Below are 11,865 nucleotides of genomic sequence, written 5' to 3'. Positions count from 1 at the left end.
ACATACATGTGCGTAGTTGAAAACAAATGCTTACACCCAAATCCCACAAATTCGATTATAATAATTATCACGTTTTTCTTCTATCCTTCTCTTAGTGAAGATTTTCTTGTGATTCCAGGTATTATTTTCTTTGGTCATCAAATTCTTCCTGTTCTTGAGTTCTACGTCCAGGCGCTTGCTCGCATAAAGTCGATGTTAAATATAGCATTCATTATATATATATATATATATATATATATTATATATATATATGTATATATATATAATATATATATATATATATATATATATATATATATATATATATATATATGTAAACACACACAAATCACCTGAACCCACCCATATGAAAGTGAGTTTCTTGACATTTAAGAGTCACTTAATTCCCATGGATTCATCTTGTGCAAATACGTTAAAGAATCGTTTCTTTGATTGCTGAATTGAGTGCCTCTCGTCATCCAAATAATTTGTACAATTTTCAAGTACATTATAAGTTAAGTATCCGTGTGACAGAATGAGGGCACTGCATCACCATCGAGTAAAGTAGTTTGAAGTACTGAAACCCCAATTTAATAGTCATCAATTTCATATCCATACCTCAACGTCATTGACGGTTGAACCAGTCTGACTTGAGTAGTTTCAAGACAAATTTCGTCCACGCATGCGCAATAGTACGTGCTATTCGTTAATTGTAATAAATAAATGGGGAAAATAATATACAAGCGCACGCGCCCATATATGTGTATGTATGTATATATATATATATATACATATATATATATATATATATATATAATATATATATATATATATATATATATATTATATATATATTATGCCTCTGACCCAGCATTGTCTGAGGCAGCCAGAATTTTGAGGGCGGCATTTTAGTTCTTTGTTCTTAATTCTTGACATCAAAAGAGACATGGGCAAGTGAAATAACCACTAATTTTTCTTATAATTTTCTGCTTTCTTATCACTATTTTTTAATATTGTTACTTTCTTCCGTGTTTCCAATCGCCAAAACTGAGATTTGCTATTCATATATATCTGCTAGCTTTATGCCATGAAAGTGATGATATTGCCTATGCATGACTTAACACAGCAGTTATACAGAAAATACGGTTTTAATAACGGGGACATGAACCGATCAACACAAGGTTCTTTTATTAAAAAGTGCCGATGTATGTACCTATTGAATACAATGATCATTATACTTAAAAAATAATTTTTTACGGAATTTAATCCTGTCCGGCCAAAAAACAAAAAAAAAACTTTTATTCCAGAGAAATAATATTTTTGTTAATGAATCGATATTAGTTTTCAGTTACATAATGAATATGTTAATAAAAAATTGTAAAGAGTATCTTATCAAATATAATCATGTCCATGAACGTGTTTGTTACCTGTCGTGAAACGATAACGAGTAGGTTTTAAAGCATCTAATATTATCTTTTCATATTGTGAAAGTTTCTAACAATATTCTTACCTCTTAAGCTAACATTAACACCTAGAAGCGATTCTAGAAATCGTTCCTCAATATGTCTTGACAGATACCAGTACGAAATCCTTCACAGAACCCCCTTTAAATTAATGATCATGATAACATATCGGTAATAATCTCTACAATTCTAGCTCATAGTGACTATAATATCCTGAAAGTAATTCATAATACACAATCTTGTTTTTGTTTCAGATCTGTTTTTTGTTTCTAGTAATTCGGCAATCACTTTACACATATTTATCAATCATTGCTTTAAGTCATGTAAGTTTTACAAAATCATAACTCGGCGCCAACGATATTGAATTAGTAGTTATACAATTCTCCTTAATAACTTTTTCGGAATGCTAAATGATTTGCCTCTTTAAGAGGGTGCCGAGATTCTGGAACGTTGGAAAGATGGCGAGACTGAAAGTACTAACATTTTGCATAAGTGAACGAGCAGAAAACTTTGATTCCTCCGCCTCCATACCTGACAGTTTTAGACACAAGAAATGGAGTACTAAAATATTGTACTGCTTGTAACTTTGCCCCTTCAACGTTAATTGACTTTTGCCATTAAGGTAAAAGCACAAAACTACTTTCTGGAAAATATATTTATCAACAAAATTCCTCCCATGATGTGACTGAAAATCCAAAACGCTAATATCCTCTCAAGAATATCAGTGATGTTTACTAAACTACTGGCTATGGCCAGTAGTCATTTGGATGATAAACAAAGAATGAAGAGCCCATAGTTAAGCTCTTTGGATCAAAGATAAACCCCACTAAAAACCTTAAGAGTTCTTTGGGAGCGGTATGAGTCCAATAAATTTGAATGGTACTAGAATGAGATAGTAAATAACAATAAATCATTTTTTTGTTACATTTTGACGAAGAGTATTTTTTTTCTTTTGGATCAATAGTATTATTTCCCCGTAACATTTAGACGAATACTATTATGAATGACGATTTTTCTCTGGCTAAAGTCACTTTGTTTCTCTCAAACATTTCTTTTACGAACGTCAGTCTCCCTTAAAGCTGTTCAGAAAGATAGAGGTGCAATTTGAAGTAGTAACTGCAAAAAGCTGCTGGACATTTATTTTTCCTGCCTACAAAATAGATTATTTATGAACTGTGTTGAATACAGACTCAGATTTACTACGTTTCAAGTTAATGACTCTTGAAATTTTAATGGACAAATAAAATGAATGCTGTTTCCGTAAGTGTACAATGTCATTAAATAATGTATGCCCACAATTATAATCATCATAAATTACTTTCAGTTGGAATTACTTGATACGTGGTTGAAAGCTCCCATTTACATCATTTTCTTTTATTTGTAAGGGAACAGGTTACATATAAAGATGAAGGTTCTTTCCTCTTTTGGCAATATTTGCCTGTAAATCAGGATTTCACCCGTTAGTTAGACACGAGTAAAAGTAGATGTAAGTTTCCAAACCGGATAATCACCCAATTTCTATGATCCTTTACTAACAAATATATTTTACTTTTCAGACGGCTCCATTTTCGAACCGAGTACATCAAGACCACCTTAATTAATAATTGTTTTTCTTCTTCATGCAGAGAACAATGCGACACTGTACTGCCACCCAAACGGCACTTGGTCAACGAGGGCCTTCTACAATTTTTGCTTGAACGCAGTGACCAACACGTCCGAAAACACAGACTCCACTGTCTGGGCCAAGAGTACGATATTTTACTTTGGCAATTCACTTAGCCTGGTCGCCGTTACACTAGCCGTATGGATATTTATTTCTTTCAAGTAAGTTTTCGGAAGAGACTTCTGTCTTTCAACCTATTGTCATCAAAGTAACTTCATTAATTGATACATTACACTGTATTAATCTGAAGAATCTATTTTGGACGCATAGTGCTGTGAGATTCTGGGCTGGTAGTTACTTCCACTTGCGTTCTCATAACATTTCTAATAAATGGATTATAAAGAGCAATTAACCTTTTTTCAGCCCTTCGCGTAACTGCCTTTTTGTAGATTACCCATTCGTGTGATGTCGATTTAGCCTCCTATGTTATTTATTCTTAAAGAGTCTGCTTTTGATTGTGAATACTCATTCTTTCACTGACCATATGTAACATAATTCCTATCAAGTTATATATATGTATGTCTGTGACATGGGCAGTAAGAGGGTTGATAATTTACCATCGTGAAAAAGTGAGTTTAATAGCAAATAGACATGAATGTTTAAATGCAAACAGAAGTTAAGTGATTTTCATAGCAAACCGATTCTGTTTACATGTAGTTTTGATTAATTACTGTATAATTTTGGAAAAACTGATAATAATTTATCTTTAATCCCATAATATACTCAGAATCATTTCTATCTACGCGACATGACATAGCCAACAATCTTTGGTTGCAGGGTGCATTTTATAACTTTGCCTTGACGTAGTAACTATACTCTGTTTTTTTCCATCTGTCCATCCGCCTGTGGTGTTATCGCATGGTAACACTGCGTCCCGTGCTTTAAATAGTTCCGCTATGTGTAAGTTTTAGGTAAAAAAAAAAAAGATATCTGGCTGTGCATTTGTAACTGAAAAGTGTTCTAATAAATTACTGTATGCGAATTACACCGTTAATATTCGAAATAGGATATTATTATTATTGTTGAATGTAAGCTAAATGTAACTATCTAAAGCCCGGGACGCAGTGTTACCATACGCAAACACCACAGGCGAATGGACAGATGAAAAAACACAGAGTATAGTGCCAAATCTATTCTGACAACCATGGGACCAACTCAGTCTTACACTTCTGCATATTACCACAGACATCAAGACACCAACAATAACTTCCATTGCCTTTGCCTAAATTTCTGCCAAATTACCTATAACTACTTATCACGCCCATCGTTATATCATTCCCCGTTTTCTATCTCCCATGAAACTGAAATAAAAGGCTCTTCACTTTCACAAGGCGTGATCCGACCTCCAGCGTGCAAGATTTTTTCCCCTCGCTCAAAAGTTGTAAACATAATATTCCTAACTAAAATGAAGTGTTCTTCGTAATTAATACTCATACTTAGTACTACTCATACTAACAACAAGGGTCCAATAAATAGGACACAAATTAAACGTTAATATATTCTAAGTTACAGAAACAGCCTAAATTCAGTACACCACATAAATCACAACATGCTAAAATCTATGGTCAAATTAGAGCCTTGTTTCACCACCAAAAATTAAAACTAATACGCTATATTAGAAATAATTCTCTGTACTGCTTAACATGTTCATTATTTATTCTTTACATTTTCATTCTAATAAATAAATCATAAATATCCTATCCCAAAATTCCTGTATCTTTAACTCAACGTGAAACGAATTTTTCAGACCCTTTTAGGCTCGTCCATAGACCTTTCCTACCCTCCAACAAGAACAACAAGAACAAGTTGTTTGTAGGCTTAAGCCCGCCACTAACGTTCAGTTATGCCTGGACAGTTATAACTGCGCAGTCGGACTGTGCAGGCAAATCTTCGCCACAAACGATGCAGGCCGTTTCCTCAGTCCTCCGTAACAGCCATGACTTCAACACACGATGCTCTGGCTGTAATTGACTGGCTGATATCATAAATGTCAAGCAAGATGTCCAGTGAAAAAGTGGTTGATAAAAACGAAATAAATACTCCCATGTGAATTTGTTCAGTTAAAATTTGGCCCCAAGTAATTTCATAATGTTTATTGCATATTTTATGAATGAAGGAAGAGTTCTATGTTAGGATAATAAGTTCGTAATCGTTTGCTTTTTTCAATGTTGATAACTGTTGGTCTAATATTTCCTCTATTTCATTAAAAGTGTTAATACTGATTTGTTTTCGTTTAAAAATTGACTTTCCTATGACGTGTTGCAATGAATAAAATCCTAGTTTACTGTTGTCTTCCTGTGTTTCATTAGTATGTTGATTATAGTCTAATTTCATTTCAAAGCGAACTTCCGTGAGAGGTAAACAATGAAAAACATACAAAGTCCAATATTGTTTGATTTTGTTTCGTCAGAAAGTAGAATATTATTTTGTTCTCATTTTAAAAACGAATTACATACATTGTGCAAAATCATGAATACTAGACGCATATAGGCTTATTCTTGTTTTACATTATTTTGTCATAATAAATATTTATTCCCATTGGAAAACTGACTTGCATTATGATTTATAACCACGAATAAACATACATAGGCTTAGTCTGTTACGATAGCCTTTGCATTATACCTGCCCAAGCAAAGTCTCATTCATTTAGAAGGTTTCGATGAAATCTACAAGACATTCAGGAGTGATGCTGCCACTTTCAGCCTTCATTAGGTATACACTACTATTTCCCCCGTGGAAAAATAGCAAAATTTTAAATATATATTATTCTGACTTCAGTATCAATTATTAAAAACAAGTCAATCCTATATATCATCAATCTAGGTGTAAACATTTCAATTTAATAAAACCCAACTCAATGTTCTTAATTAGTAGATGTTCCCTGTCCACGGACGGGCAACGAACTGAGTCACAAAAGTTGCCTCCACCACATTAACGTTGCAATGCGCATGCGCAGCCGTTTGGCCTGAGGTTCATCGATTGAGATGAGCTATTTACCCAGGCCGCCTGCGCAGGCCAGAAAAACTGTGCATGTTGCCCACACTAACGTTCAGTTATAAATACACAAGTCTAACTGTGCAGCTATAAGTGCGCAGACATAACTGAACGTTAGTGGCGGGCTTTACTCACAAAGCGAAAAATGACTGGCCAATATTTTTGAATAATTGAAATTTTGGAAATGTAAGGCTAATTATTTATTCTAACCAATGTTAGGGTCCTAAAATCCAAAGCTCTTTCTCTCTCTCTCCCTCTCTTTCATGTACATACATACGTACATATATACATACATACATAAAGAAGTAGATGCAGAGGCTAAAATACAAATATGTCTCAATAGTGAATAAGGTGAATGAAATCCTTGATGAATTGAAAAGTAATTTGAAGACCTGTTGAGAATGCAAGACAGAAAAGAGGCAGGGCTAATGACGCAAGAGTCACAAAAGAGGCAGAGCTAATGACGAATGACGAATATAAGAAGGGCATTCAAGAGTTTGAATAATTGGAAAGAGACCAATAGTTAATGGGATTAAAAGTACGATATCATATAGCATGGTGGAAAATTTTAAGTGAATAACTAAGTGATGGTTGAAAGGTTATGCCTGTTGAGGGGAAGATTCTAAAGGAGTGCAAAAAGAGTGATATGATGTGAGTGTAAGAAATATAATGGCATATGTTGCTTAGTATATCAGGTAAGAGTATGTTAAGAAAAACTGACAGAACCCTTAACATTTTGTGGGAGTGTTTCAATATATATATATATATATATATATATATATATATAATATATATATATATATATATATATATACATGAGAGAAAGAGAGGGAGGACTGGAAATCTATTTACACGAGCGTTTAGGAAATCTATTCCCAACATCTAGGCTACAATAAAATCTTGAAACATTTTCAAATAGCCTACTTTGGTCATTCTTAAGCTAAAGGGGAAAACAAAAACAGGGAACAACAGACACAAAAAGGCACAATATAATCTATCTACTATAAATACGCAAACACATAGTATATATATATATATATATAGATATATATATATATATATATAAATATATATATATGTGTGTGTGTGTGTGTGTGTGTGTGTGGTATGACCAAATGCAAGCTCACCTAGTTTACAACTTGAATTCAAAACTTTTAGTAACAGTACTCAAAGCACTAGAAAACATTATTTACCTGGCGATATCCTAATGTTAGAAAAGAAACTACCATCTGGCCTGAGCACGAAATCATGTTCTCTAGATTCCTTTTTCCATTAAAACTCAACTTTTCGTAATTCGTAAACACATTTATAAACACAATAGAAATAAACACAACTAGTGTTATTATTAGTTGTATTCAAAACAGTCAATCACATGATTATTAGTACTTCTATTCAAAGTAGTCAACGATTATTAGTCACACGGTTATATGGCATAAACCAAAAAAAGATCAACAACATGCCGAGCCGTCTTCCACATAGCTGAATGTTTCTATACAAAAGGCAAGAACAGAGCCATGATAAAAACAGCATTGCTAAACGGAATGCAAATAAAATCATAAATAGACAGAAGTAAAAAAAAAAATACTGAAACATTACAACAAATGCAAAGCAGTTGGGAACCACGTCAACAAAATAAAGGCAAAGGTGCACAGCTCTTACTTGGACGGGTATGCTTGGATTTCTCAAGGGACCAGGACCTGAGGCAGTCTCAATATATGCGTTTGACAGAGACAAACGTATTCGATGGCGTAATATCCCATGTATTCCCAAACCTATATTGGTCGTGATATCCACTGCAAATTGCTATTGCAGAACCGAGCCCCACTGGACTTCGAAATGTGTGTGCGTCAAATTAATTTTCTTAAGGTTTCCACGTGAAAGCGGATTTCTCATAGCATTATTTTCCATTTCTAAAAGGGATGAATTATTTGAAATAAGTTCTCACCAATCCTGGTCTTAGATATAAAGCGACCAGAAAAGCTCGCAAGTCTTGAAGGAAATGAGGTACAATATGTTTGTTAATCACTTAGGTCAAATTGTGCTTAAACATGAAGTACATACTTTCCTTGTAAGGAGCCCATTATAACCCTAGCTTCGAAGCTTAATCATCTTCAAGAAAATTGGATAGCCTGAGCAGAAACACACAACAACAAAACAAGGGTGTTTACATGTGAGCATAAGTCTGAGCGTTATAACCCTAGTCCGCATATAGCTTCACTTGGCTTCAAAGGGATTAGGAGAAGCTTATTGATATCGCCTTTGACAGGAACTCATTGGATATTAAACGGAAGCTTGTGAGAGTACGAGCAGTGGAAGGGTATGTACGTATATGAAAAAGTGAGGACTTTGATGGGAGGAAACCTAATATAAACGTAATAAAATCTCTAAACTAAAAATCCTCCATTCATTACTAAGAGGATTATTTTCTATTTTTCATGCCACAGACACTTTCGATATATTTATAAATAAGTTATCAGTGTGCATATTCAAGCAAAATAACTGCCACTATGAGATTCACAACCAGTGTCCGTGTTTTTCCGGAATAAAATTGTATCAACGTACCTGACAAAGATGACACTTTGTCACAGGGTATCTTACATCTCTACCTAATTTTTTACTGTATTCTGTATTACGAAAGTTGCATAATTCTGGTAATTATAAGAGTAATACCGACTTCTTGTAGACATCGCCAGCAAACTCAGAGGAATGTCTTTCGACGGTATAATGACGTAACTTATGACGTCTTCAACTTCCATCCTCCGAGATGGATAAGTAGCTATTCGTGAAAAATTCTGGCAACAATGAAATACAACAATACTCCTTGTTTACACTTTTTAGTAGTGGTGGTGGTGGTAGTAGTAGTAGCCTTGGATCCTTACCCAAAGAAAGGGCCCTATTATTCATTTACCTGTTCAAACTTACGTAGGATTTGCCACAGGCCTCCTCACTTCTAAACAAATTTGCAAGTCGAATCACAAAAGCTGTCCTGCAACCACGGAGACAATGACTTTTCATAGCCGCCATTCTTGAAGCCTTGTCAAGGTACGAATATTCATTCAGAATTTCAGAGAAAGCTGTTTGTCGTCACCACCTTGTGGAAGGAGTCGGTACGTCATATGTTTGCGTCACATATAACTTTGTACTCATTCATCACAGTGTTCCGCCACTGGCTTCGGCTGCTTTATTTTACTCTTATGGATATACTTTTTTCTAATATGAGTAATAAAGAATGCTGCCGAAAATTAGGTAGGGATGTAAAGTATAATATGGCTAGGTTATATCTTTGTCAAATGCCCAGACAAAAAAAAGTTATTCCGAAAAAACAAAAACACCGGGATAAAGGGTCTGACATAGGAACTTGCAGTAATCCACAATAACTGCCTATACTTATAAAATGTACATCATCATGCACAGCATTTTTTTTTTTAATTGAAGTAATTACACGTAAAATTCATTACCCATAGATTGTGTATTACCCAAACACAGACACACACACATGATCAGACTATACAAATGCACGGATACCTTTTTCACAGTAAGTTTGCTTTCCCCGAAAAATCTAAATTAGATTTTTTTTTTCCTACCGCACATAATTGGTCGAATATTCACGGAAATTGGAACATAATTATCAGCATATGTATAACTAAGATGTTAGATCACACATGAAAACAAGCCAAGTATAAAAGTTAATTCTTTTCATCATTCTATTTACTTTAACAAAGTTTTGCTTCCTTTTCTTTACAGAGACCTGAGGTGCTTAAGAAATACTATACACACCAACCTACTATTTACCTATCTTCTACATTCGATGTTCTGGATCCTCTATGCTACCATACAGGTAAGAATTTCCTCTATTTTTATAAATTTACTGAGTACATGATCATCAATATGAATTAGTTTATAATACGAAAATATTGCTCTTCCATCACTGGCTCCGCTGTCTGTTTACTAGTTCACAGATAAAGTCGGTACGTGGCTGCAATTCGGTCCATCTCGGAGGCAATCCATATACGGGTGAAATACGGTCTCGCTGAGAATCTTTATCTTTCTCTCAAATACACACACACACACACACACACACACACACACACACACACATATATATATATATATATATATATATATATATATATATATATATATATATATATATATGTTCCTATTAGTCCTAGATTTGTGCCCTGTCATGCAAAACTTGTCTGATAAATCTGGAAGTAGCGCACTTTTGTAACCCAATCTGCTGCGTGGGATTACTTGGTCTACTGTTTCTAATCTATCGCATATCTTGTCAACAGCTACGATATCATTATTATTACAGAGGGTATTATTACAGAGGGTATCACTAAGTCTCACAAATGCATTAATCAGTCCCAAATATTTATCCACTCTTTAGACGCACTTTCAAAGGTCTAAAAATCGATCTATCACTCTCATATCTACTTTCCTTAACAACATAAGGGATTATTATCACTTGAACTCCCACATCACTTCCCCATCCATCAAAATCCTCATAATACAACGGCTCTTCAGATCACTCGGGCCACTGAGCTCGAACTGAATTCTCCTTTGTTGATTTATTACTGTCGAGAAAGATTTTAAATTTTATTTTGCAAAGCGTTAAGATCCGAACTTTTCATATGGTTTCTGATATTTTGTCTTTGTCATTACTTTCATACACCAATTATATCCATCGTAATATTTATGTGCATTTGTTATAATCTGCAATCTATAACACCCCCTTACTTCTTCACCATACGTATTTATTTTGCTCTTTTACTTCCAAAGAGTAATTTAAGCTCAAAGCGGCTGAAGTTTTCTCCATTTAGAAAATTTCTCCCTCTAACTAGCCCTTTCTTCTGAACCTTAAGGCTTAACCCCTCATCCTTATTTTGTCGTCATTTGCATTTCTGTAATAATTTCTCTGTTATGCCTAACCTCGCGGATATTATTAATAAATTTCTTCCCCCATCTCCATCAGTATCCTACTACCATCTCCTATACCTAGATAAACTACAGTCATTCTTTTTATATCCCTGCAGCATTTTAGTGTCCTATACTATCTTACGTAAGAGTATTCTAAAACCTTTCTCCCTTACCAATTTCGTATCTAGGATGAGGTATAAATAATGTTACATTATGATCAAGGTTCTCTCTCTCTCTCTCTCTCTCTCTCTCTCTCTCTCTCTCTCTATATATATATATATATATATATATATATATATATATATATATATATATATATATTATATTAGGGCTGTGCCTTGTATGATAAGGCGCCCTATGAGGTAATGTTAGACTAGCGATAAACTTACGCTAAGTCGGTTGGTATTGCACTTCCATCTTCAATGGAGTGTCTGGGGTTTTGTAGATCACTTACGAAGTCGGTATTATCTTTACGACGATGTGTTAAACTCATGGTTCGGTGAGGTTCTTGTAGAAAACACTAAGTATAAAAATAGATATATTCTTGAAGTTTTACATGCTGAAGATCAGATATGATTGTACAAGTCTTCTATGACGATAGCTTGATCGCTTCTGCCAATGATGATGGCTAATCCTATTCCTCTACATGATAAAGCTTAGGTAAAGAGGTACAGGTCTTCTAATAACGATAGCTAACTCTGTTCTCCCTGTCTACCATCTCTGTTACAAGTTATGAAGGAACAGACAGTAGTTCGAACATATGAACATACATACAATGACATAGTTTCATACGAACACACAATCAAATGAGACACGCTACAGATCACGTAGGCGGTAGTTGTC

The 11,865-nt window shown here is 34.3% G+C and overlaps 1 protein-coding gene across 2 annotated transcripts in view; it reads left to right on the top strand.

Annotated features, from left to right (window-relative positions):
• LOC135217565 (diuretic hormone receptor-like) overlaps positions 1–11,865 on the top strand; it is a 275,442-nt gene that overhangs the window by 186,513 nt on the left and 77,064 nt on the right. Inside the window, exons 3-4 of one of the 2 annotated variants that reach the window (XM_064253532.1) lie at positions 3,068–3,266; positions 9,844–9,937. In XM_064253532.1, the coding sequence (XP_064109602.1) occupies positions 3,068–3,266; positions 9,844–9,937 (293 nt within the window). Of the gene's footprint in view, positions 1–3,067; positions 3,267–9,843; positions 9,938–11,865 lie in introns of those variants that run through there. The other variant, XM_064253531.1, reaches the window with a different exon arrangement.

This window comes from Macrobrachium nipponense, chromosome 7 (assembly GCF_015104395.2).
Source record: "Macrobrachium nipponense isolate FS-2020 chromosome 7, ASM1510439v2, whole genome shotgun sequence".
NCBI lineage: Eukaryota > Metazoa > Arthropoda > Malacostraca > Decapoda > Palaemonidae > Macrobrachium > Macrobrachium nipponense.
The sequence above is the reverse complement of the archived record's forward strand: the minus strand, read 5'-3'. Positions and strand labels throughout refer to the sequence as shown.